Here is a 26,326-nt window from a genome sequence, read left to right as displayed (position 1 = left end):
TACTTCAGGAAATGCATCTCTTGGCAAGCCTGCTCTGAGCAGTGCAGCTCCGTCCTGCAGGCACGGAGTTCCGTGGTACAGCCCTGCCAGTGTGTGCAGCTAGCCAGGAGAGCGTGGGAGCAGTGCAGCGTGGGAGCTGTGCGTAGAAGTGGGAGTGCGAAGGTTGCTGCTGCCTCAGCTTCCTGGTACAGGTGAGCTTGGAGCACCTGCAGGTATTTTGCTCCGTATTTCGGGGCTCAGTCGTGCCTTTGACTGTGCTCAGTTGCTGGGGGCTCCTGGAAGCGCAGCTGCGTGCCCTGTTGGGCTGAGGTTTGCCTCTTGTGAGCGGAGACGTGAGCCAGTGCTGCGTGTCCAAGTCTCAGACCCTCGAGGGCACTTGCAGGGGCAGGTGCTGGAGCAGAAGCAGGGAAAAGGCACGGTGTCTTTTGGAAGGAATACGTGAATGGGTGCTGGGACCGGGCTGCCAGCACCCAGCTGTGTCTGAACTTGAAAGCCGCCCTGTTTTCCCTATCCAGTACAAAACAGAAAAGCAGACGGGTCTCCAAAAGCTGCTTCAGCAAAGCTGCTGTGCTCTTTCCACCCGGCAGAGTTGGGAAGAGTTACGGTGGTTTTGAATTCCTCCTCCCTCTTGTTTTTCCCAGTGAATCATCTCCCACTTCCATTTTCCCTTCTCGTTTGCTTCTCTTCCCAAAGCTGGTTTCTCTGAGGGCTGTTTTCCTGTGCATTTCTTCGCAGAGGATGAGCACAGGCACTCAGGTCAGGAGCTCTGACCTGTATATAAGTGTGAGGTGATGATTGCAGAAGTGTTTGTAATTGCAGTGCCACAGAACATTTCACAGCTGATTGGTCAAAATGTGCAAATTGCTGCCAGGGGAGTGGTTGGTAATGGCTGAAATGATCCCACATTGCCTGAAGCCCAGGAAGGTTTTCCGAGATCTCATTTTAATCATTCCTCATTTTCTCACTCCGTATCAGCCACTCAACACCTTGCTAATGCAAACCGAGAATAGCTGAGACTGCACAAGGTGTAAGGTCTGGTGTTTTATCCCAGTGCAGGAGAACTTTCCATTGAATTGCTGATGCAGCTCTGCTCTGGAGCCAGGCTGGGAGAGCTGGGCTGGGGCAGGCTGGAGAAGAGAAGGCTCCTGAAGGGGAGACCTGAGAGCAGCTCCAGTGCCTGAAGGGGCTGCAGGAAACCTGGAGAGGGGCTTGGGACAAGGGATGCAGGGACAGGCCAAGGGGAATGGCTTTAACCTGCCAGAGGGGAGACTGAGATGAGCTCTGAGGCAGAAGCTCTTCCCTGGGAGGGTGCTGAGGCGCTGGCACAGGGTGCCCAGAGAAGCTGTGGCTGCCCCATCCCTGGCAGTGTTCAAGGGCAGGTTGGACACGGGCAGGGGTTGGAACTGGAGGAGCTTTAAGGTCCCTTTCAACCCAAACCAGGCTGGGATTCTGTGATTGTGTTAGAGGTGTGAAGAGCACAGAAATACTCCGTTTGCAATGAATGTCATTGAAAGGCCATGGACAACTTCTCTCGGCATTCGCTGCCCTCTTAGCTGCTGTAATGCCATGTATCAGATACACCCATTGGATACAAGTTGGGTTTCTGGAGAACTCAGCATCCTGTTAAAGATAGGAGTTCCAGTTTTCTCGCTGCTCTTCATTTATTCTTGGCTAGTCAAGAGGAACTCGGTCCTGCAGCCTTTCAAATCAAGAAATACTCTTGAATCCACTTGCATAGCAGCTGACGTTATCCCAAATGGAGGTATGAAGGACCATTTGTTTCCAGTCTCACTCTCATGCCTGTAAAATGCATCTCAGAGAACATAACAGATTGTTAGGCTGAGCTTTCTGACTTGCAGAGAGGATTTTATTCCTGAAAGTAACAAGCACCCAAATCAATCATTCAGCTTGTTAAAGAGGAATGGGAAAGCATGAACAGACCTCTGAAGGTTTTTCTCTTGGTTATATTCCTCGTTCCTGCCTGGCTGCTGCTTAAATGACTTGATAAGAATCAACAATAACACTTCTGCACTCTGTATCACGCTCCCTGGATGCGAAACAGTCATTAGAACAAGGTTATTTCTTAATTTACCTGCACTTTGGGATCAATAATATTTCTGATGCAGATCAAAACCAGAACAGAGTGAAGGTGGGGGCAGAGCTCGAGAGCCTTGATGGGCTTGGGCGATACGAGTGTGATTTCAGGCAAAACCACGCTCCAGATTCCATGGGCAGAGCTTGAGCAGTGGCAGGTTTCAGGGCTGCAGTGGTGCCCAGTGGGTGTGTGACTGGTGAGAGTCTCTGGAATGGGGAGGGGAGTTAGGTGCACGGCAAGGTTGGGCCCGTTTAGCTTAGGTAGCACGGCTCTTGGGAAGAGCCCGGCAGGTAGCCAGGGTTAGGAATGTCACGCAGGTACAGTAAGCAGCACAAGCCTTGAAGCAGTCATTCGACTTCATCCTGAGCAAATGGCAATTGGCAGAGCAGCCAAACCGGCTCCGATTACGCGGGAAACCGGGAGTTGCACCAGTTACGCCTGGAGGTTGCAAGTTACATTTGTCTGCAGGATGCTGTCAACACACAGCTGCTGGTTTCTGCCCTTGCAGTACTGAGCTGCAGTAACTGTGCCTTCAGAGCTCAGGGATCAGTCTTACCCAGGAGTCTCTGAGGTGCTGCTGTTGTACCTGAGAGCGGTGCCAGGCAGAAGGCGCAGTGCCCATATGCATGTATGGAGACGTGACAGCAGGCAGCCCCACCTCTCCGCTCGCAGGAGCTGTGCTTAAGGGACTTTATAAACTCACCACATGTGATACCTTAGAAACAGCGTAGTAACAACACTAAGCACTGCCGCCAAGACAGGCGCTGCAACGCTCACAGTCCTGCAACAAGGATCCCTTCCCACGCTCCGCTGCTCTGGTTTGGGAAGAGGAGCTGTGCTCAGCCTCCACCCGTGCTCCTGTGGATGGGGATGAATGTCTGTTGAACCACAATGAGGGGATTAATCCTGAAGGCTGAATGAGCCACGCGTGGCTCATTAGCACGGGTACATTGGTGATATTGCTCCAAATCCCTTCAGCTCTCCAAGGAGTATCCTTGAAGGCAATGTCCCCATCATCCCCCGCTACTGCTGCCTGGAGGAGTGGCACTTTTCAAGGGCTCCCAGGGCATTCAGCAGATTTGAGGCTGTGCCTTGTCTTCCGGGGGCTTCTGGAGCGCCTGTGGAAACTCCTGTGTCAGGTTAGAAAGGTAGCAGAGGATGTGCTGAAAGTCAGTGTTTGTAATACTAGAAATGAAGGCAGGTAAGAGGATTGAGTCACCGGGCTCTGGGAATTCTGTTTGTTTGCTTATGTTTGGTTTCAGCGCAAGGAAGTCACCGCTGTTGCTGCTGGATAATATATTGTAATAATGGCATGAAATTATTACAGTGATGATGAAGATAACTCGGGCTCTCCGCTGTGGTAGAAGACTGTTTAGGTAGCATGCAGAAACATACTGAGAGGCTCATCAGTCATGAAGATCTATCAGGTTTTTGGACAGTGCTCTGTTTTGGGGTTGTTATTAATTGCATTGGCATTGCTCTTGTTTTCTGCTCCTCCAGAGGTATATGTGGGCTTTATTTTGGTGGGAAGATAACTCTGGGGACACATACAGGCTGTTTACTTGTTCTTATTTATCTCTGCAGCTTGACAGGCACCACAGTGCCTGATCTCATCGTCAGCACACACCACCAGATGTGGCTCCTCTTCCAGACAGACAGTGTCAGCAACTTGCTGGGATTCAAAGCAACGTATGAAGGTAAATCCAAGCCCGTACCTCAGAATTTACCTGGTTTAAAAGGAGCAGGGATGAGACGGGTGCAGCTGTTGGGGAGAAAAGAAAGATGCTTCTCGAAATATATCGAAGCTCTGCAGATTTTTTTTCCTTAAAACTGAAGCTTTGTTCCAGTAAGAACAGCTTTCCTGATCCCTTTTGCATGGAAGCAGGCCGGGTGGGTAATGTTTCGTTGCCATTTCATCTGCTTTGTTGGAAAAGAAGTGGTGAATTTCAGCTGATGGCAACAGACTGCGTCTGCGAGAGAAAATAGATCAAGTAATGGGTGGTTCCAGGAGCGGGGTGGTATCGACTGCTTTAAACTTTGCCTACTCTGGAGTAGTGCCAGTGAAATAGAAGTCATTGCTGGGAGTTTTCAACAGAAACTCATGAAGTACATTAGGATGTGAATGCTGAAGTGTGTCAGAAGCCTCTGCTTTTGCTGCTGTCATAGGTATTTGCAGAGGTAGAGAAAGTGGGATGGTGAAGTATTCCTTCTAACTCACATCAGTGCCTGGGGATTCAGGCTGAAGCTCTTCTTAGGTTCCTGCTTTGAGTTTCTGGGTTTTCCCAGATATTTCCGTCTCGTGTCTCCACGTTTGGGGTGAGCACCAAGGATGGCTTACTCCTCTGGCTCTGGTGCCTAGAAGTCAGCCCACAAACCTTCACCCAGACATGGGGGCTGCTCTGAAACATCTGAGTACCAGCAGCGTCCACTGACATCAGCAGTAACATTTAAGTCTGCTCCTTTCAAGGGTCCTAAATTCACATTAGTGTTCATTCATTCCTAAAAAGGTTTCTCTGGGACGTACCGTGTTTCAGGGGAGTATCAGTTGTGTTCAGGCCAGGACCTGCCCCTCGGAGTGCTGCTGATGGATGCTGCATTAGGAGTCTGAAGGGACCTGACCTCCAGAAAACCAAACTAGACTAAATGCCAGCCTGTGCAGTCAGGCTGAGCGGTACCTTGGAGGGGGAACTGGCTCATGATGCTGGAGTATTTGAAGGATGGCAGGACCAGGTCAGCAGAAAAGGCATAGAGGGGGACAGATAAGAGATAATGGCATTGGAAAGGAAAGGCAAATCCAGCCAGATTGTCTGGGGAGCATCATGATGATACTATCAGTCTCAGCGGCTGTGAGTGCTCCAGTGTGAAAGCTTTGCTGTCTGCAGTGCTGGGCTGTCTGTCTCCTGCCACGTCTGTCTGTGGGTGATGGCTGGCAGCTTGGCAGCACGTGCTGCCGCACCCAGCCCTGCTCTGATGGGTGGAAGCACTCTCCAGCTCTGCTTTGAGATCCTGTCTGCTTTGTTAGTGTCATCCTAAGGGTAGTGTGGGCATATTTGTTCAGTCTGTTGATACATCTTCAGTTTACCCTATACTAGTACATAAAGATGCAAAGCACGTGATTTAGGGACTTCCTTACACTGTTGTTCATCTTCTGTGAACTCTGGATCTAGGAGGAGCATGACTTCTCCCTCCTCTAACTTGCCCTGATGTTACTGGTACTTGATCTATAGCAAGGCTGAGCTGCTCTTGCTCCCTCTGACCTCAGCACTGGGTTTGGGTATTGCCATTATCATTCATGGTTTGGAGTCCTGTAGGAGATGCCAATGTCAAATGTGCTTCTCCCTTCCCTGCTTTACCTGTGCTGCTGCTGCCTGTTTAGCTGTACTCTTCAATGTCCATAACCTCCTAGAGAAGGGGAAAAAGGGAGTGTTGTGACGCTGCTGGCCCCTGGCGAGCCTTACAGGAGGGACGTTTCCCAAGGAGCATCTCTCCTCTGCATGTATTAGGAGTAGAGGCTGCTCTTTGCCCATTGTTCAAATCTCTTGTCTTTTTGTGGCCATCTTCATGGTTTTTTGTACAGCACCTCGCTGACCTTGAAGAATGGATTTGCGCATGAACAAAGAAACGCTCCATGCCTGAGGCCCATGCTGGTGCTATCCTGAGGTTAAGCAAACTTCCCATCAGCCAGGCTGTAAAACTCTCTTAGTTTTTGCAAATGCTTTGAGTTACAAAGCAAGAGACGTTTAAGTAAGAGGCAATTAGCACTTGCCAAATACATTATGAAATTATATACAACTTACTAACAAGTTTCAGTATCAGTTTTATGGCCATGCTTCTTCCTAATTGCGAGAGGAAGATTACAGCTAATGGAGCTATATAAAGTCAAGACCAAAAATCTGCCTAGTACAAGGGCAGAGTATTGCTTATAGAGTATGTTTAAATAGCCATCTATCCTATAACATGTGAGTTTTAGTGTTCATTTGAAGTGTAGTGCAATCATAAAGCCTGTTGCTAGGGCTGAAGCAGTTATGCCCAAGAGATTTATTGATGCACCGACTCAAGGACCTGTTGGAAGGACCATGCTGAGGAGGGCAGCATGCCATCACATTTTTAATGGAGGGTTCCCAAGAAGGGGGAGCCAGCCAGGTCCTTTTGCTTCACTTCTGAGTACAGGGAAAGGAAGAGGACGCAAAGCACAAGGTATCTGGATTCAGATTTATCCAGATCTGCACTGCAAGATGGGATGTGTTTGGAAGAAATGCTCAGTGTGACAACATTGATTTTCAGTTAAGCCATGTCAGTCTTTACCAGCTGAGGATCTGGCTCATTAATGTTCATGAAGATTACTTCTAAATCTGCCGTGTCTCAACTGCAGCCACTTGCGTCCTTCTAAGTAGACATTCTCTCATAATGGTGAACAATGGCTTGGGACTTCCAGTGCTTGTCACAAGAAATTTGTATTCAGCTCCACTTTGCCAGAGAAGTCTTTTCTTTCGCACAACTGCAGCGACCTGATGGATGCTGCAGTTCCGTGCTTGACTTGTGAGAGGGTGCGCAGCCTCCTGGGGCCTTATCTTCTCCCTTCTTTCCTTCAATCTCAGCTGGCTCCTTCTCCTTGGAGCTGATGCCTTCCACAGCCATGGAAATGGCTCTGCCGAAGTTCCCAGGTCAGCTGGGCTCTCTGGCATGCAGCACTGAATTGGTTTTGCCTAGTGACGTGCTCGCAGGTTTCACCAAGAAGCCCAGGTAGCTTTCTTGGATTACCTGTAGTTGTTATTACTTGTTTTGTTAGGGTCTCCGTTACCGAACCCCCCGATATTGTTGATGGTGGAATTCTGTCAGAAAACTTTTAAGTGTTCATATCTTTCCTGCTCTGCTTTTCCATTAAATGTATTGACTCATGTCATAAAACAGGAGCGCTGAAATACTGCTGAACCAACAGCCACGAAGGCTTTTAGCTTATGATGGGTTGACTTGAACTGCTCCCAGGGTCACATTCCTTGTATTTGAATCTTGGGTAAACCTCAGCAGGAGTGATTTGATGTTATGCCACAGGGTTTTAATGAGCCTGCTGGATTCAGCTTGTGCATTTACCCTGCACAAGTGTTTTAGATCATAGAATGGTTTGGTTTGGAAGGGGCCTTCAAAGATCATCTAATCCAGCCCCCTGCCAGGAGCAGGGATACCTTTCAGTAGACCTGGGGATGTGGCAGAGATAAGCAGAAAGGGCCTTTCCTTCTTAGCTTATCCCCTCATCCTCCTTAGAGGATTTCCTCTTTAGATCTTTTTTTCCTCATTGTTGGAATCAACAAAAAGAGCTAGGCAGTAGGAACAGCCCGATCCTGATTCCTTAGGCTACGTACCTAACACCGTTAGCTTTCAGTCATTTAAGCAAAATGAATACATGCATGAAATAACGTGTGTGAGGTTAAGTATGTTCTTGAGGGTCCTTTCTGCCTGGGGGAACATTTGGTGGTTTCCTCCTGTGTGGTCTCTGAGTGCCCACAGATCCCACATTTTATGGATGTTTTTTCTGGGAAGCGGAGTTTTCCCGGTGCTGTGCGTGCTTGCAGCTCCAAACCTCTCATTTTGCTCCAGAACCCAGGCAGGCAAGAATGGAAATTCCCACCAAACCCCGGGAGAAGGGTGGCCTAAATCCGGGTGCCGACGGCGCTCCTGTACAGATGTGTATGGGAGGTTCCTGCTCTCATTACTCACACTGGAAGTGTGGGCTGCTGCCTCTGCGCTGAGCAAAGGGACCCAGTTTCCCACCCACCACCAGAAGACAAATAGCATAAATAGCTGATGAAAGAAGTCTGGTGAAACACCTTCTGTTAGAAAAGGCTGTTTTGTCAAAATCTTATCTGCATGGTATAATATTTGATGGAGGAGTTCTGAGAGACTCATGTCAACTTGTTTCATTTTACTAATGTCAAAATACTTGATTTAGATGTTCTTGTTTAGTTTTGACTTTTATTATTCTAATGTGGAAGTGATTTTACTTTAAACATTCATCAGGAGAAACGTCTCAGCCTTATTGAAGGAATGTGGTTTGATACTTCCGAATCATTCATTTTGGGGATTTCTTCCCTGCTAAATATTTCATGCATTTTCCTCCATATGAACAGAAATGTAGGAGCCAGGGGATTTTCTCAGGACAGAAATTCTGTTTTCTGACCTCTGTGCTGGAATCAAACCTGCTGCCTTTGTTTGCCTGCTGCTAACAAGGGCATCGTGTGCACAGTGGAGAATGGGAGCTCTGGTTCTTATTTCTCTCCCATTCTTGAACTGTGATATCACTCTGTAGAGATGTTCCAGCTGGGTTCATGGAGTGTGACACAAAAGGGCTCCACATGCAAGAGGGGAGCCCAGGGAGGGAGGAGACCATTCAATCAGTACGTGGAGAGCATCTGTGCCACCGTTATTCTTTCTCAGCAGAGGGTCGAAGGGACTGATTTTCCCTGATGGCTGTGTGTTGTCTCAGGGTCTGGTCCTGAGCCTGTCCTCATTTCACAAAAGCAATGAATTCTCCAAACACTTGTGGCTCCCTTTGGCTCCTGCAGTAGCTGGAGCTGCTTTGCTTGTTGGTCTGCAGCCCCTGGCTGGAGTTTCCACGGCCACTGATGCAGGTTTAGCCTTGCTGAACCTAATGGCAAAACTCCCACAGGCTTTAGGGCTCCCTCCCTGGAGTCAAGCGCAGCAGGAATGTGGTGAGTGTCTGTTCAGCTGAATGTGGCAGTGTAGCCTTCTGCTCCCCATGGCTCCGTCAGTGCCGGGCACAGGGTGGGCTGGGAGGTGACCTGTGTTAGCTTCTGACCAAGCGGCAGCAGCCAGGCTGGTGCCAGGACATTCGACATTCACTTCCCGTGGCACCCAGTGTCACAGGCTGCAGTGGTGGCAGGAGCTGGAGGCACTGGGCTCTGGGCACCCTGCAGGACAGCTCACCATGGCTGCTGCTTGCTAATCCTGTATCTCTGCACTTCCAGGTGTGGGAAGGAAAGGGATAACAAAAATCAGCATTACGGTTCCTTCCAACCCAAACCATTTCATGATTCTGTAATACCTAAATCCTGGCCAACTGTTTTCACTGACAGGCAAAAAGACCTATTTCCTGATAACTTTAGTGTTAATATTAATCTATGCTAAATTATTTTGGGGATGCTTCATTACCTGGCAGTGACTTTTTAGTTCAGGATGCATGCAGCAGTAGCAGAAGCTAGGTGCCTTGTTGTGACTTCTATTCAAAATACACCTGTATCTAAGTTGCCTCAAGTCAGAATAATAATGAGGAGCTTGTTGTTACTCAAACCAAATTGGAATATTAGATGGAGTCATGCAAATCTTGGATTATGCAGTTTTCCTCTGTAAAGCAAGTGTCATAAAAGAAGCTTCCAATTTGGTGTAAGAAATTGAAAATGGGGAGAACAGACAGTGAGGCTGATCACAGATGATGGGGATAGAAACTAGAGAACGTGGAAGATGAGATGAATGTGAGGCAGATAATGTGGGAGCACTAAGGAGGCTGTAAAGGAATGAAGCTTTGCAGCACACAGTGATACAGAGCAGGGGGCCCTTTTGAGATGAAATTGGACAGAGCGGAAGATAACAGAAAATTGTGTTCATGATTTATTTGAAGTCAAAATACAAGTGCAGGGAGAGATTAACGGTGTGTTTCTGTGCAGGAAGGTGGCAGCTGTCTGCTCCGGCACCACAGGCAGAAACGGCAGCGAGGTGGGGATGGGGAGACAGGAGATGTGGGAATCCGGCAATCACAAACTGCGTCCCCTTTGCCGGTCTTGTTTAGTGAGACGTGGTCTTCACAAGAGGCCCTTGAAGTGGGATCTCCTTGCGCAGCTGTATTTTCCATTCAGCTGGGATTAATTCAGGGATGAGGGAGCAGTGAGGTTGTTAGGAGGGCCTCTCAGTGGTAAAATCCACGTGCTACGGCAGAGATCTTGGCTGTGTTCTGTGCTGCTGCAGGCCCCCCTCCCATGGAGGACAGTGCCGAGGGGACCGGCTGTCCCCTGGGGATGTGGTGCTGGGACGCTGCCCAGCAGGATGCAGCACAGACACAAGCCAGGTATTGCACCAGCTCTGTGCACCATGCAACTTCTGTTTTCTCTTTTTCAGAGATTGACCAAGGGAGCTGCGGTGATCCCGGGATCCCAGCCTACGGCAGGAGAGAAGGATCCACCTTTCGCCATGGGGACAGTTTGAAGTTTGAGTGCCAGCCTGCCTTTGAGTTGAAGGGACAGAAAACAATTACCTGCCAAAAGAGTAGCCAGTGGTCTGCTCAGAAGCCAGTTTGTGTTTGTAAGTCAGTGAGGAGACGGCTCTAAAACACCCTGTGGTGAGGTGGTGGTGTAAAGAGGGTGTTTGTGCTCTGTGCTGGGTACCAGGGATAGGGCAGGTTCTTGTGTTCAGATCGCTTCTGGAGAGAGAGCAGGGCTTTGGCACGGACACGGGCACACACACAGAAATGAATGTAAAACTTCACTCGATTCCTCCCATTTAACTGCCCTTCATTATCTGATGGTGTGCAGGCTCCCTGCTGCTGGGCCTCAGGTTTTAATTTGTTGCATGAGTTCTCAGCAGAAGCAGGATGTTGTGCTCTCAGTAGTGACTTAGGGATACAATTTTCAGATGGGAGTGGGAGTTACATGTGCAGTTCCTCTTGGGTTTTAATGGTCTCAGTGTCCTTTGAAGATGCACTGGTCAATCTGCTTTATTGTATTGACTGAACCTTCACTCAGAAACCGTGTTGAATTTGGGCATTACCAAAACGCACAGAAGTACCCGTATTTTCCTCAGTTGGTGATAAGCAGGCTCTTGTTTTTGTCTCATCTCTATTTAGTGGGATATGTTAAAGTCTTTGAACAGATGCTGTGGTGTAGGGGTGCGAGACTGAATCTAACAAAATAATAGGGAAGGAAAATTCAGTTAAGCAGCAGAGGACAAAAGTGGGGGGAAAATGGATATATAAACCCCAGAAATGTTAATTTTTAGAAGTGTGTGTTGATGTGAAATAAATAGATAGGCTGGTGTTCAATGCTGCAGTAGATAATGCTCCTTTGTAGTGTGGCAGGAGTTGATATGTGCCAAAGAGATTGCACAGCATAGGGAGCAAACCTTGTTGCTCCAGAGCTGGATGTGGGTTCCTCGAAGCCGAGGCTTTAGCATCCCTACACTGGCAGTTTATGGGAGGCTGTGGGAAACAATCAAGCAAGGGCCTGTCTTTAAAACACTTATTTAAGCTCTGAGCATTTGAGAAGTTCCTATCTGGGGAAAGCAAGCAATTGCTTTGTGAGGTTTGCCTTTCCCAGATGCCACAAATCCCCTCCTGCTCGGTTTTCTAAGCAAAGCACCTTAAGATGCTGATGAGGAAAATGGAGTTTTCCTGGTTATTTTTGAGGTGGGAAGGGTTAGAACATCCCTGTGCTAACATCAGAAGTTGGTGGGTTTTGTGTTTCCCAGAAATTCAGATGAATTTGAGCAGCTGAGGTTTTGGTTGAGTTTCTTGCTGGTAGTTTGCAGTGAGGTTGAGCCTATAGTTTGTGCCCGTTCTGGGAGTGTTGTTTCATAATAGTACAGAAAAGAGACCTTCCAGTAAAGTAGGGTTATTTTTTGGTAGGTAGATACTGAACTAGGGCACCAAATCCAGCCCCAGTCCACAGTCCATGCAAAGCACAGCACAGGCATGACTCTTTTAAAAAGTCAGAGTAATTCCACTGTATTGTGTTCTCTGTGGTCCTCCAGCTTTGGATACGTACAAATCAAGAAGGCAGTAGGTAGTGGGAAAAGTCTTTCATGGGCCTCCCTATACCTTTACTCCCCTATCTTTATTCTGGACAGCATCGTATTAGTTTGCATGAATCAAGAGAGGTTACACGACAAAACGTGTAACCTGGTGTGAAATCTCTAGTGGGATTAGCAATAACTCTGTGTAAATATTGGGAGACCGGTAAATGCATTGGGCATGAGGTGGGGAAAATAAGGTAACTGATTTATGTGCTGCTGGTTGGAATATGCAAACATTTCAGTGCTGCTGATCCTGGCTGCAAATGCGTGGCAAATGCAGATGGAGATTAAACAGTGCACTGTGGTGTATCCTGCTGTCCTGAGCAAATGATTTATGAGCAGACAGAATCTATTGTAGAGAACTCATTTCCTGGGGCTTTGATGACAAAGCAACACAAACCATTTAAGTAATAGATCTGCTTATTGCAATGGGTTCTTAATTCGTGACTGTGCCTTCATGATAACAGACCTTCCATCTTCATCCTCTGTTGTCATTGCATCCCTTTAACTGTCCAGGGTGAGCACTTAGGGTACTTGAGAAACTTTGCAAGACCTCCTTCATGCATGTCTTCTGCAAACCCCTTACTAGGCAAGGTGCCCCTGGCCCTGCTGTGTGTGTTCAGATTGTCTCTGATGGCCTGAAACAGCTACACTGGAGCCTGGGAACCTGTAGTACTGTAGCTGGATTGGGTGGCACAATCATCTGTCTGTCTGTGCTCTGAGCTTGGTGTCTTGCTTCTGTGCAGTGTGGATGTCTGGGTTGATGGCTGGATACTGAAGACCTCTTTTTCTCCCTACACTGCAGCACCTCATAGTGCTCACATCAGCCCTGTAGTTACTGTTGTTCACTCTGACACTTGCATTTTCAAAGTTACAGAACTGTGCTATCTGTCAAACCTAAGGCAGTTCTCATAACCCAGGATAACCTGAGCCATTGCTTTCATACAGAGCTATGTTCAGTTTTGAAGCCTTGAAGGACAGCAGAATGGCCTTAGGAGATGTCAGGCGGATAAATGCTACCTAAGGAAAACCATTGTGCTACTTAGATGAAGTTTGTGCTCTGATGGTAAGAACTCATAAGGGAAATAATATTCAAACTGAAGTCTACAGTTACCTGTGGCTGAGAAGATTATTAGGTTTATGGATGGGGAGCCAGCCCATAATTACAGCTATAACAGGAAGCTGGTGAGCTGTTCAGTTACAGCAGTGAGAATGATGAAGGTGTGGATAGACGCAGTCATGAAGCAGGGTGTTTTGGGAGTGCCATAACTTCCAAATACATGGCTGGAATTACTGTTTAAACATACTCCTCTATAGCAGGGGAGCACTCATTACCTGATTTTATGTGAACTATTGCACTGGAAAGCCCTGCTACAAAACATTTTCTATGACCAAAATTTGTTTCACGAGGTATGTGTTTCCTTGCCAAGGAAAGGAAGAGCTAGCATCCCCTGCAGGGGGACAGTGCTCTCCGAGGGTTTCTGCAGGGCTCAGTAAGCCTTACTTACAAGGCTTTTTGCTACTCTCCTCCAGCAGCTTCCCTTCCCTTTCCTTCCCTCCTCCCCCTCCTGCAGCCCTTGCCCCTGGGGGCCTGTGACCTACAACTCCTGAGGTTTCTGTCCTTGCACCTTTAGCTGAATGGTTGACTTGCGCCAAGCAGTGCCGTCACTTGATGTGATAGATGATCATGATACGAACTGTCATGGCAATATACATCATTTGTAACCATCTTGCTGAATAAAGGAAAAGCTTCTGCCTCATTTTACCTGTCCTCTGCCAGCTGGGCTGGGCGAGTCCCTTCTGAAACCTGCTGAATTTCTGACCCAGGTTTAGCTCGTTGATCTCAGACTTGCAGACTTCAGGTTTTCTGGACCCGTCCCGTGTTCTGAAGGTAAATAAACCAGAGGGAAATAAAGCAGCATTTCATATGCACTGGTCACAGTGCATCAGGCAAACCGGGGAGGGAGGTTTCTGCACTGACCTGAGGGGTGTTTGTTTGGCGTTGCTTGACTGCAGCTCTGTGGAAGCTGGGGATAAATGTGTGTGTAGATGTATAAGCACTCGTATGTTCATGCGGAGGGGCTGTAGCTCGAGTTGTACTGCTTCAGAGCACTTCTGGACACCTCCAGACACTTTATGTCCACTGATGTGATAGTCATTACAGGGCTCTTGGTCATGCCCTGGTCTCGCTTTAGGAGCTTCTTTAGTTTCCAGTGACTTCCTTTTTGTTGTGTTATCGTAAGTGCATTTTGTGTTGTAACCTGCTTAGAGCAGTAGTCATGCATAATATTCCTCTAAGCAGAACAGAAGGCATTTCCCTAAGCATTTCCAATTGAAATTACGCTAAATGGTGTTTTCTTCTCTGGCTTTGGAGCAGATGTTAAGCTTTCTTCCCTTCTTCACTTGAAAGCCTCAGCCACAGCCCATTTCCCATGCAGGAGCCAGCAGCAGCACGGTGCCACCACCGCTGGAGGCCGTGCTGGCTTGGTGGAAATGGGGCATTTACTCTCTCGGACAAGCTGAGCAGCAGCGAACCCCTTTGTGTTGTTGAGAGTTGTCTTTGAGCTGGCAGCAGCAGGAGGTTGGCACAGCTCAGGATCCCCATCACCGTGCAGGTGTACGGCACTAACACAGCTGTAGAATCCCAGACTGGTTTGGGTTGGAAGGGACCTCAAAGCTCCTCCAGCTCCAGCCCCTGCCACGGGCAGGGACCCCTTCCACTGGAGCAGCTTGCTCCAAGCCCCTGTGTCCAACCTGGCCTTGAGCACTGCCAGGGATGGGGCAGCCACAGCTTCTCTGGGCACCCTGTGCCAGCGCCTCAGCACCCTCCCAGGGAAGAGCTTCTGCCTCAGAGCTCATCTCAGTCTCCCCTCGGGCAGGTTCAAGCCATTCCCCTTGGCCTGTCCCTACATCCCTTGTCCCAAGCCCCTCTCCAGCTTTCCTGCAGCTCCTTCAGGCACCGGAGCTGCTCTCAGGTCTCCCCTTCAGGAGCCTTCTCTTCTCCAGGCTGACCCAGCCCAGCTCTCTCAGCCTGGCTCCAGAGCAGAGCTGCCCCGGCCCTCGCAGCATCAGTCATCCTCATCAGGCATTTTCATCTTGTAGGGTTTTCCATTCTTTTAAACATCTGATTTTCCTTAATAACAACATAAAATCTCTCTTCTCCTTAGTGCTGATTACTCCTTCTTATTTTTTTTTTAATTAATCCCATATCAGCCTATTGTATCTGCTGCATAATCTTAGCTCATCTTCCAGACATCACAAATGTTAGTTCTGGGCTGGGCTGCTAACCTTTGTGTGCACTGTCTGGTACAAACAGGCAGGATTAGGAGCTGGAAATGCAAAGTGCAATAGATGTTTTTCCCAGCAATGTACTGAACAGAACCCTGTAATTTCATATCACTTGGCAAGGTTTTCATTTAGATCTAAATTAAGTTGTCAATTGGTCATTATTTTCTTTCTTTGTTTTTTTTCTCTTTTCTTTTCCTACCTGTTATTCACAGCAACCTATGGAGCCTTCCCGAGGAAGAGTAATTTGGAAGAAAGTGTGTTTTATAAGTTAGCAGTGATAAAAGCATAGTTTGCCATTTAAAAATAATAGCTTTTTAACAGAGAGAGTGGTTAACCCTTGGGGCAGGCTGCTGAAGGCAGTGCCAGGCTCTCCATCCTTAGTCATTTATAGATTGAGATGGGGGGTGCTCCTTTCTGGACATCCGTAGGCACCAGGAATTGTTCTGTAGTCTGCACTAAGGAGGTGGATGGTTAAGATAATCACAATGGTCCTTTGTTGTCTAATAGTACTTCCAGAAGGTTTTCTTTTAAAGGAAATGGTAGTTGTTTCATTATAAGGGAGGTTTTCAGGCTTTTGAACTGCAGCATGGGCCCTCATTCTGATGAAACCAGACCCTTTGTGTGCTCTTTTATCCTTCATTCCTCTTACTTTTTGCAGTGCTGATGGAATAGTTTATGTCAGGTCCCAAAATGCTTCTCCCTCCTGCTGTAAACAGGTCTTGTTTTTGCAGCTGACATTGGACTTCCAGATGCAGTTGCTTTGAGTGGATTTTGGAGGAACTGTCAGGATTCCGTTAATTTTCCTTTCCCCACTGGTTTGCTGTGTCTGGCTCTTTATTTTCTTATGCTTTTCTCTTTTCAGTGCTTTTATGAAGCACCCTGAGATGATTCTCCTGATGATGAATGGCAGAGACACCAGTTATCTCTGCCAGATGATCTGGGACAGGGACTTGGTAGCTAACCTTAACGTTCCAAACCACGTCAGCTCTGGGCGCTGCAGAGCAGCCGTTCGCATCCTGGGTTTCTGCCAAGAACCAGGCTCCGTGCCTGCCGAGGCCACGTCCATGGCTTAGATGGCTTCTGCAACAGATGCGTGTCCTTCAGGACCCATTAGCACCTTCTGCTTGCCCTGGATCCTGTTGGGTTCAGAGCAGCAAATCAGTGGTGAAATGCTCTTTATGCTCAGCCTGTTCCCAGGAGCTGCTGAGATCCGGTCTTTCTCTGGCAGCAAGGGAGGCAAATTAAATGAAGGCAGGATTACCATGATCTCTATATACATGAGGGATTTGTAGCTTTTGTTAACAACCTTGTTTCATGGTTGCAGCCATGTAAGACCATTCCCTTCTTAATTTTAAGCAGGGCACTCTCCCTCAAAGCCCTTGTTCTGCATTGCAGCCCTAGTTTATCAAAGCGCTGAGATTTAAATGTTTGCTTAAGCAGACATACATGCTGAAGTGCTCGGCTGGGCACTAGTTGCGCCTAAGAGCCTTCTCAATGGCAATGAATTGAGTTCTAATTGTCCCCCATGAGCTCCCAAGGCATTTTATAGGTGTAACCTGTATGTAAATTTCCCATTTCCCTTTCTGTGACTTTATAAGAGGGCTGCGTGACCAGCCCAGGCCTTCCTGCTCTTCCTTGAGAGCTGTCTCAAGCTGCACATCCTCCAGCATGCTGCTTGTCAGTTAAGGGAACTTTCCCTTGGTGTCCATATCTATGGAGAGCTGGATGCATGAAGCACCTGGGTTGAACCAGAGCCTATTTTCTCCTTGGTGTTACTGTCAGTGAGTTCTCTCCAGCTCATCTGAGGTGCTCCCAGCCGTGTGCTCACTGCTGGTTGGGAGGATGCAGTGTATTGGGTTGTCTCCATCCTTGTTATTTTACTGATTGAATCAGTTGAACTGTTACCCTGATAGGGCTTCATGCTGCTATAAATGAGTTGTCCTGTGCCAAGGCATCTGTCCATGTTCCTGACAGCAATTGCTCAGCATGATGGGTTGCCTCTCTTCACATGAGCCTGGATCTGAAATGACACTCACTGGTTTCATCAGGCAAGGAGATTGTCTCTGTCCCCTTCCCCTGTCTCAATATCCAGAAAGCAGAAATATCTTGAGTCTTACGTTGCCATCTTCAATCTGCTCTGCAGAGAAGTTTCTTAATGCCTGTTTTACTTCAATGTTTTTCGTGTGGGGTTGATGTTTGAGGAAGCTGCAGTGGGGTACTTCCAGTTTGCCAGTGGAGTCCAAGAGTGCAAGTTTCTCTCCAAGTCTCCCTGAGTTGTTCCCCATGAGCAGAATGTCACATGTGGCTGAACCTGCCCACACACCCTCTGCTGCCCTTCCTCATGGCGTGCAGGTGCTGTAGTTGCAGTTACACGCTCTGGAAGTGCCTCACCCTTTGCAGTGCACTGTGCTGAGGCCATGGGGCTGTGTGGAGCTGAGTCCCAGCCTGTTGCAGGAGCAGCTTCCAGGAGATGGATGTGTTGCAGCAGTTGGGGATGGCTCCGAGCACTGCAGCAGCAGAAGGATGCTCTGCTAAGCCACAAGGGAGAGGTACATGGCAAGAGCACTCGACTGCTTTGGGGCTTTTGACAAAAAGTGGCAATTAAACTTTGGGTTTGTGGATGCTGCCACCAGTTCCCAAGGGAGACTGCAGGGAGGGGGAGAGTTCCATGTGAAATAAACAGGCAGACAGGGAAGGATCTTGTCTTCATGCCTTGGAGCACCTCCTGAATAACAGATGGCTGCAGAACGCTGGCAGACAAGCAGCACGACGCTGTCCTGGTGCGGATCAGCATCTTCCAGTAAGTTTTAGGAACTTGTCTTATTCCCAGTAACCCCATCACTGTTCCTGCTGTAGTGGATAGAAATGAAACCCACTTTGGTATTTCAGTGCTCTTCCCTGTGCACAGAGGCTCCTATACAGCCTGGTTTAGGTTCACTGATAATTTTTTCCTCAAGGTACCCCAAACCTGCCTAGTTTTCATTCTTCTTAATTTACCTGCTGTCCTGCCCCTGGCAGCCACTCGCTGGCACTGGCAGCTGCTCCATCTGAGTTAGCTGGGGAGTTCTCCCAGTTAGCATCGTGTCTAGACTCCTTTCCCTCACCTCCCCCTTGCCCTGTTGGTGCTTTGGGGTTCTAAGAAGGAAGATGTATTGTGATGGAGATATGTTTATTGGAACAGATACAGAAGGAGGAAAATACAGGATATAAAACACTTCCTCACAGCTGGAACAGTGCCCTGAGCTCCCAGCACTCAGCTATTTGGGATGTATGCTTCCCGAGCGAGGCATGCCGGTAGTAACCAGGCTCCTGCTGAGCTCCTGCTTTTCCAGTCCATAACCAGCTATGCCTAGAGGAGGGATCTTCTTCAAAAGGAAAGGTAAGGCAGCGAATCCGCTGCTGCCTTCAAGCTCTCTCCCATCGGTCCGAGGCTGTGGGGATGATACCTGAAAGCTGACAGAGAAGTCAGGCATTTTTATTGTTTCTATGGAGACTGCAGTTATCCCAGTGATTCCCGGCTTGGTTTTCAGCTCCTGAGCTTGGTGCCCTCTCCTGGGATCAGCCCTGGTCTCCCATGTGCAGGATGAGTTGGAGAGGCTGGGGCCACCAGGCGTTTTGCAGGAGAAGCAAGGCAGTCTGTGAGGAGGCAGGATCTTCTGAAGGCAGAAGAGAAGAGAATCAAGTTGTGCTTGGCCTGCCCAGAGAAATGCAGAAGTTGCTCCTGGGTGAAGGTGCAGAAACAAGCAGCTCTGCTGGTGAAGAACTGTCAGATAACCTCCGTGTCCAGCTTGGCCACGAGCATCACACGCTGCGAGGGGACCCCAGGGCAGCATCCTCAAGCCGCAGCCATGTGTGCACTTGACTTGCTGCCACAAGAAGCAATGAGCTGTTTCTTTGCTGTTTTACTGCTCTAAATGAAGGCAGAATCTTGATACTGTGTGTGATGACTTGAATAAATACCTTGTACTCTTTCATTAGTGGCATGGCTCTCACTGGCCGTGGTGGGTACTCTCTGTGTACCCAGTTTTGCTGTCGTTTATTCTGCTGTATTTAATAACGGGATTTTCCTTATTGCCTTTGCAGTACTTGATCAGTAATGATAATTATTGACACAGATCAGTTTAGGTTATAAATGTGAACCTGTGCTGTGCACATAATGAAACGGCCTCGTAACATCTAAGAATGATGGTACTAAATACTAACGCGTGTCTCTTAGCTGAAGGAGTGACGGGTGTTCCCAGCTCAGGCATCCTGACGGGCAGGCTGCAGGCAGCAGCACTCACCTCTGCCTGTCACGTCTGCAGTGGCTGCTCGCTCCTCAGGGGCTCTCTGTTCCCAGCTGTCTCAGATGCACAGAGCAGCCCGAGACAGGTAGCGCTCAGCTGCCTTCCTCCTTCGAGGGTCCTGTCCTCTTCCTTTCGATAGCACATTTCAGTGTCTGACATCTACATAAACAGCTTCTGCTTTTATGCAAGTGTCCAGCAAAGACCTCTGAGAAAGTGGAGGCTGATGTGGATCCTGGTGCAGCCGCAGACCAAAAACCCCCTTTCATGCTGAAGAAAAACCTTCCCTGCTTTAAAAGATGAAGAAAATCTTCATATCACAGACCCCATGAGCTTGTCCATGAACCTGCTGAGGGGTTTGTTGCTTCCTGGGTTGGATGTGTCTGTCTGGGGGTGAAGCCCAGCTCCCCACTGCACGCAGGGGGGCTTGGACACGGGTACCATGGCCATGGGCCGGGGCTGTGGGTGCGTGGGGCAGTGGCCTTTCTCCTGCAGCTTGGCTGTCAGCATCACTCATTACTTTATGGAAGATCAGAAGTGTCATTTGCTTCCCTGCAGTGGAGGCTGGCGAGGGTGGGTTTCTGTGTCATTGTGTTTCATCTTAGCAAAGGTTAATTTTCTATTCTTCCCTCACTCTGCTTTTCTCTCTTTTGTCAGCAAGTTCTTTGTTGTTGTTTCCCGAAAGGAGCCGGCAGCTCTGTGCTGTAATAGCTGTGCTAGCAACCGTACCTCTCTGCTGTGGGCTGTGTGATACTGTAGGTCCTGTATGAATGCTGATTTACCCCTTTGATGAGGAGTTCCTACCACTAAGACTTTTCTCTGTGCAGTTATTTTCAATACCTATTCCTAGGCAGATTATACCAAGCTTATGGTGGCAGAATTATTTGACAGCATCCCTTAATATTTCAGCATCTAGTAAAGAACCCAAATCCTGAGGATATTTTGCAGTTTGTTTTCTCTTTAATCTCTTCTCTTTGTTGCTGAGAGCAGGAAATAGATTGTGTAGCTCTTAGCCTTGATAACGTCATGGTAACGTCCATCTTATTTGATGTGAAACCATTAAGTGTTGAAGGAAGACAGGGAAAATAACAGAAGGAGGGTGAGCATCGAACCAAATAATTGTGTAAATGCCAAACTAGAACCAGCCTCATCCTCTGTGCAGCATCCTTTTGCCAGGAATGAGTGAGACGCGTGTTCCAAGTAATGGGTTTTCCCAAGGGTGATGGTGGGGAAGGAGCTGAGTAAAGCATACGTATGTAAGAGACCAACATTGGATAGGTACCACTTAAAAGGCAGCCTTGCTTTCTCAAATTAATGGACTTTGTCAGCTGAAATACAGTATATATTGAAACCCTTGAGAGCTGAAGGGTTCCTCCATGCGCACTGTTCCCCTCAACTTCAGTGGAGAGATTGGGTTTAATTATTTTTCCTGGGGATGGCAGTAGGTTTGGTGCCTCTTTTTGGTAAGCTGCCAGCCAGCAGAAGTCAGTGATTTATTTGCAATGGGAAGGGGAAGGTTCCAGCCCACCAGAGCTGCCCCAAGCCCCTTGGCACTTGGGGGAAGCTTGGGATGGTTCCTGGGCTGCTCCTTGCCTGATGCAGCAGAGTCCTCGCCAAAACCAAACAGCTTTTGTTTCTCACTGCCAGGTGTAAACAGCTGCCCAAGGAGACAGAGAGAGAGGGAAATCGATTCACAGCTTGTTCTCAAAAGCGTTGACAATTTATTGCTGTATCAATTATTTAATGCATTATTCTTTATTGCTGTGCAGTTATTTAATGCAGGATGAGCATAGTCTGAATGTGGGGAGTCTGTCCATGTGCAATGGGATTGCCTGGGTGCAGTCACATCTGCTGAGGAGCACGGGTGGAAAGCGTATTTAGCCAATAGAAAGTAAGCTAAAAGTGCACTTGTTGTAAAACATCCCCTGGAAAGCCTGCCCCGTGCTCAGAGTTGCATCCACGGTTACCCAGCACTTGGGTGGGGATGCAGCAGACGAGCCCGGGGGGGAGCATGGGGGCGCAGTGAGCTGATTCCTCACCGCAGGTTTACGTTGTGCCAACGCATTTGATGCTGATGTTGTTTTGCGTTAGGTATCGCCCCACGTTGGTTCTTGTGTGGGCATTCTCTCAGGGGCGTGCAGGAGAATTCACCTGTAAATTGGCAAATCCCCACCTGCTTGGGTGCCGTTTTCTTCCTGCAGCAAAAGCAACCTGTGCTAGGCTGGAAAATGGCAAATAACCCAAAGTGGGACTGGAGGCTCTTTTGAAGTCACGTCTTCCCCATGCAGATAAATCACTGACCGCAGGCAGTGAATGGAGCACTGAGCCCTTCCTTTCTTTACTTGTCTCTGAGAAGCAAAGCAATTGGGACTTTGCAGGAATCTCCCAGCTCAGGGGATAAGGGGAGGGGGAAACGTGACAGAGCAGCTTGTAGGAGCTGTGCTATGTGATTGATGCGGCTTTCTTGTTGCAGTTTCCTGCTTTTTCAACTTCACCACCCCGTCTGGGATTGTGCTGTCACCAAATTACCCTGAAGAATACGGAAGCAGCTTGCACTGTGTTTGGTTAATTATAGCTAAACCCGAGAGCCGCATTCACTTGGCTTTCAATGACTTTGATGTGGAGCCCCAGTTTGATTTCCTGGCTGTGAAGGATGGTGGCACTGCCGAGTCCCCGGTGCTGGGCACCTTCTCAGGAAACCAGATCCCCTCCTCTCTGACCAGCAGCGGTCACGTAGCCAGGCTGGAGTTCCAGACCGACCACTCCATGGAGAAGAGAGGCTTCAACATAACCTTCACCAGTAAGTGCTCCGTCCTTCCTCCTGGTTTTCATTTCAAGCTCTGAACTCTCGGTGGAGACTGATAGGCAAGGGTTTGATCTCGCTCAAACTCCTGCAATTCCCGAGGAAATCCCAAAATTAGGGATTACTTCAGATTTGCAGCTGGGTAATTGAGGATTGGTGTGGATCTTAGAGCTGATTGCTCAGGTTCTTCCTGGCTGTGAAGTTTAAGTGTTGTCCAGCAGTGTGAAACCCATAGTTTGCCCCTGGATTATCCATCCTTGGAGCAGCCAGGGTTTCTGTTCTCCCACCAGCCCACAGCTTGCTGCATTCCGTGGGCTTTCTGCTCTCCTCTCATACCTCTGTTCTGCTCACTGGGCTGAGACACTGCTTTGTGGGGACCTTGGCGTATTCGATGTCGGATGCTTGCGTTCATCAGTCAGTCCTATCACCACTTCCTGACACCTAAAAGCATGCAAGACGTTGGGGATAAAGGGAAACGTGTAGCAGTGTCTTAGCATATAAGGCCTTGAAACTTCCACAGAGATATTTGACTTCACCTAAGTCCAGCCTTCAAATCTCAGATGGATGCTATAGTAATATTATCCTCATATTGTCCTATAATTTTCTAAAGAGCATTATTAAACCTATTCAGCAGAACTGATAAATGACTTTGTTACAATAGCCTTTAGTGGCACAGCTGAATTAACAGCCCTTGGAGCCATGATTGCAAATCCTCTTTATTCAAAAAAATAAAATCAGAGGTCTTAAGAAATCATTTGCCACACTACAGCAGGCAGAAGGTTCATCAGATGAATTGGGTTGTGTATGGTAGTATCACATAGCCAGGATTGAGTTATAGATCCTGTGAGGGGGAGACAGCCCATCCCAGAACGCTGCTGGTCCCTCCAGGACGTGTCTCTGATATGCTACGTGCCCATGTTGGGAGTTGTGGCTGTCCTCCTGAATGAAGACAATCTTAAAGCAAATTCTCTTATTGTTGTAAATGACTCTTAAGTTTGCATCAGTTAATGTGTTCTGACTGCTTGAATACCAAAAGGGAACTGCTGAGTCTTTCTCAGATACTTTGCCATCCCAGTTCAGGTATGAGAGAGGAGACAACATCCTGCTACAAGGGACAGATACCAGAGCACAAAGAACAGCTTCAGCCTGTGTTTTCCCCTTCAGCAGTGTATCTAACAAGATTGTTAGAAGAGTAATGATGCTCTGTAAGAAATCCAGAACTCATCTGAATTTGGTCAAGTGCATTAAAGATATTAAAAGCGTGTGTGTGTAATTAATCTGGAGGCTTTAATCTTTAATATGCTGCTCATCTCTGAAGACCACCTCCCAGCATGTGAAGATCTAGTACATAATTATGCACTTAATGGGGGGTGAAGGCTATAGACTTACTTTTTGGCCTAGTTTTTAGCTGCTGGAAAAGGGCAGGCCTTTAGACAGAGCTGTGTGTCTGTGCAAGTCCACATGCAGCTTTGCAACACCTGGAAAGGTAATTGCTGTGTGTCCTTCATTTTATCCTGGTAATGATGACAAGCAAGGTACACAGCAGTCAATCACAGAGTATGCTGAGAGGACCCTTACTGTTAACTACAGGGCCTTAAAGCTTTCATTTTTTCTCCTTAATGGTTAACTGGTGTCCTTCTGTGCAGATGCCTTTGAGGTTTTTAAAGTCTTTATTTTGAGTATTTGTGTATTTTCATATGTGAAAGATGGCTAAGGCAACAGTTTGGTTCTGCAGGCTCCTTTCTGGCCCCTCTTGCTGCTGTATCCCAGCACCTCTTAGACGCAGATGGCTTTAATCTCATCCTTCCTCTGTCGGGGTGCAAATGAGCACTTGCAATGGAGACAGGGGACAGAAAAAATCTAAGTGACTTCAACCTAATGAAAAGTTGAACGGAGAGAACACGCACCTGGGTGTCTTAGAGAAGAGGTGGTGATGTGTATCTGGCACAGACTGACTTGCCCGCACAAAACACAGTGGCTTTGCTGGGTCAAATTCAAGTCCATGTTGTTTGGTCTTCCCTTTGAGTCTGTCCCAGTGTCAAGGGGCAAGAACAAGTACTGTTGCCTACATAGAAAGTATTGCTTAATTGCTAAGTGTGTGGTCCAGCATACTTTTGCATTGGACAGAGGCAGAAACTCACTGTTCTCTTTCTTTCCCTCTTAGCATTTAGGCACAACGAATGCCCTGACCCTGGTGTGCCTGTGAATGGAAAGCGATTTGGTGACAGCCTCCAGCTTGGCAGCTCAGTGTCCTTCCTGTGTGATGAGGGTTTCATTAGGACCCACGGCTCAGAAACCATCACCTGCATCTTGAAGGAAGGAAACGTGGTCTGGAACAACGCAGTGCTCAGATGTGAAGGTGACTCTTATCTTTCCTACTAGTCTGTATGTGCAACCTGGAGGGAGAATGATCCCTGGTGTTTTGGGGAAAAGGCATAACAGTTCTGTCAAGGTCCCAGTCAGATAACCCATAGGGAGGGTGCACAGTGCTGCCATCATATAGGCAGAGGCTCTTGTTGAGAGCTGAAGGACTCCTGGACTTAGTTCTAACCTTCAGCTTGTCAGTTATGGCCAGGATTTCACGCAGCTCTGGAAGGTGTTGTCGGCACAGAAGAGGTTGCTGAGGAGGCAGAGCCAGCCCAGCAGCCACTGAGCACTGAACTCAGTTTTCTGTGAAATAATGATGGGGATTATTTTTATTAGCTCAGTTCTTGTTGCAACAGGCATTTTGCTAATAACAATAATAAAAGGCTTTGGTTTACTGGTGACTCAAAGCTTCCCTGCTATTCTTGTCATGAAGGGAATAGGAAAATGGAAAGATACCCAGTGACATTTTCCTGTCCTGATTTTTGGTGCATGTAAAATGTATAATATTTATATAATGAAATGTATAATATTTATATAATGAAAGAAGCAAAAGGCACAGGTCTCGACTGTGAGAAGTGAACATGCACGTACCTTCAGCATGTCTTCCTCAGTATCAGTCCGGTCTGATGGACTCTGACAGTCGAGAGCCACAAGTTCTGCATTTACATGTCTTTGCTACAGCAGCTACAATAGCTAACCCAGAAATGTGGCTTGGATGAAAGGCTTTAATCCAGATTTCACAGCTTTTTCCTAGTCCTTTAAGGCTTCTACTATGGAAAAATGAAAAAAAAAAGCAGTGAAAAGTCTTCCTCTGCCCTCTATTCCCAGGGCAGTGATGCCCTGCTCTGGTATTTGCAGTAATTTGAATAACAAGTACCGTGCTATTGAGAAATAGTACTGTAAAACTGAGAAATAATTTGGTCCTGCATTGTTGAGTGGATGAGCAGCAGAAATTGCACAATCAGCCCCATTGTCTTTCAGATTGAAAGAAGAAGGTGTCAGTTGTGTTCAATAACTTTCACATAAAAGATGCTGAACTTTTTTATAATCTTGTATAATTTTTCTTTGGCAATCAGCAGGCACTAAAATGTCTGCAGGTTTGAGTCAGGGTTGCCGTTGCTTGCATAAGCCTTGAAGTTTATGTATTTGTAAGTATAGGAAGGAAAAATACATTAAATAATACAATTCTAATGAACTTTTATCTGGGGAAGCTTTGATAGCCTTGTGCCATTAACTTGTGCTTTTTCTCTGTGATCACAGTGGTGATTTCTCTGGCTCACCCTTCACTGTGCACTCGGTTAACTGAACATTTTAATTAGCTTTTTAAAGAAGGAGGAGGTTTATAGAGCCACACAAGGCCCGTGTGAGCAGCGCCAGGGACTTGGACATAAAGAAACACCAGGGTGTTGAATCCTGCAGAGTGCTGGGGTGGGGGACACGGAACAGGAGCAGACACATTTTTCCATCCCATTTGGTTTCTTTAGAGGACAATATGTTGCAGTTATTGAGGGTGATAGGATTTTGTACCTCTGGTCCATCAGATCCAGTGTGCTTTTTCCAGAAGAGATGATGATGTGCCTTCAGCTTCTGCTGATGGCACAGGGGACCACAGTGCGGAATAAATGCCACAGTCTTGTGATGTCCCTCGTGGTAGAAAAGACATGACTCAATTACCACAAATACAAAAGATTTTCT

At 47.6% G+C, this 26,326-nt stretch overlaps 1 protein-coding gene across 3 annotated transcripts in view; it reads left to right on the top strand.

The window, feature by feature from the left end:
- CSMD2 (CUB and Sushi multiple domains 2) overlaps positions 1-26,326 on the top strand; it is a 268,199-nt gene that overhangs the window by 140,940 nt on the left and 100,933 nt on the right. For 2 of the 3 annotated variants that reach the window (XM_061449789.1, XM_061449788.1), the window contains 4 exons: positions 3,680-3,792; positions 10,223-10,405; positions 21,935-22,261; positions 24,429-24,623. In XM_061449789.1, the coding sequence (XP_061305773.1) occupies positions 3,680-3,792; positions 10,223-10,405; positions 21,935-22,261; positions 24,429-24,623 (818 nt within the window). The remainder of the gene's footprint in view (positions 1-3,679; positions 3,793-10,222; positions 10,406-21,934; positions 22,262-24,428; positions 24,624-26,326) is intronic. The other variant, XM_061449790.1, reaches the window with a different exon arrangement.

This window comes from Pezoporus flaviventris, unplaced genomic scaffold, assembly GCF_033815535.1.
Source record: "Pezoporus flaviventris isolate CSIRO_AGI_PZ_B2104156 unplaced genomic scaffold, CSIRO_AGI_Pfla_v1 ptg000008l, whole genome shotgun sequence".
Classification (NCBI taxonomy): domain Eukaryota; kingdom Metazoa; phylum Chordata; class Aves; order Psittaciformes; family Psittacidae; genus Pezoporus; species Pezoporus flaviventris.
This window is presented reverse-complemented; position numbering and strand designations above follow the sequence as displayed.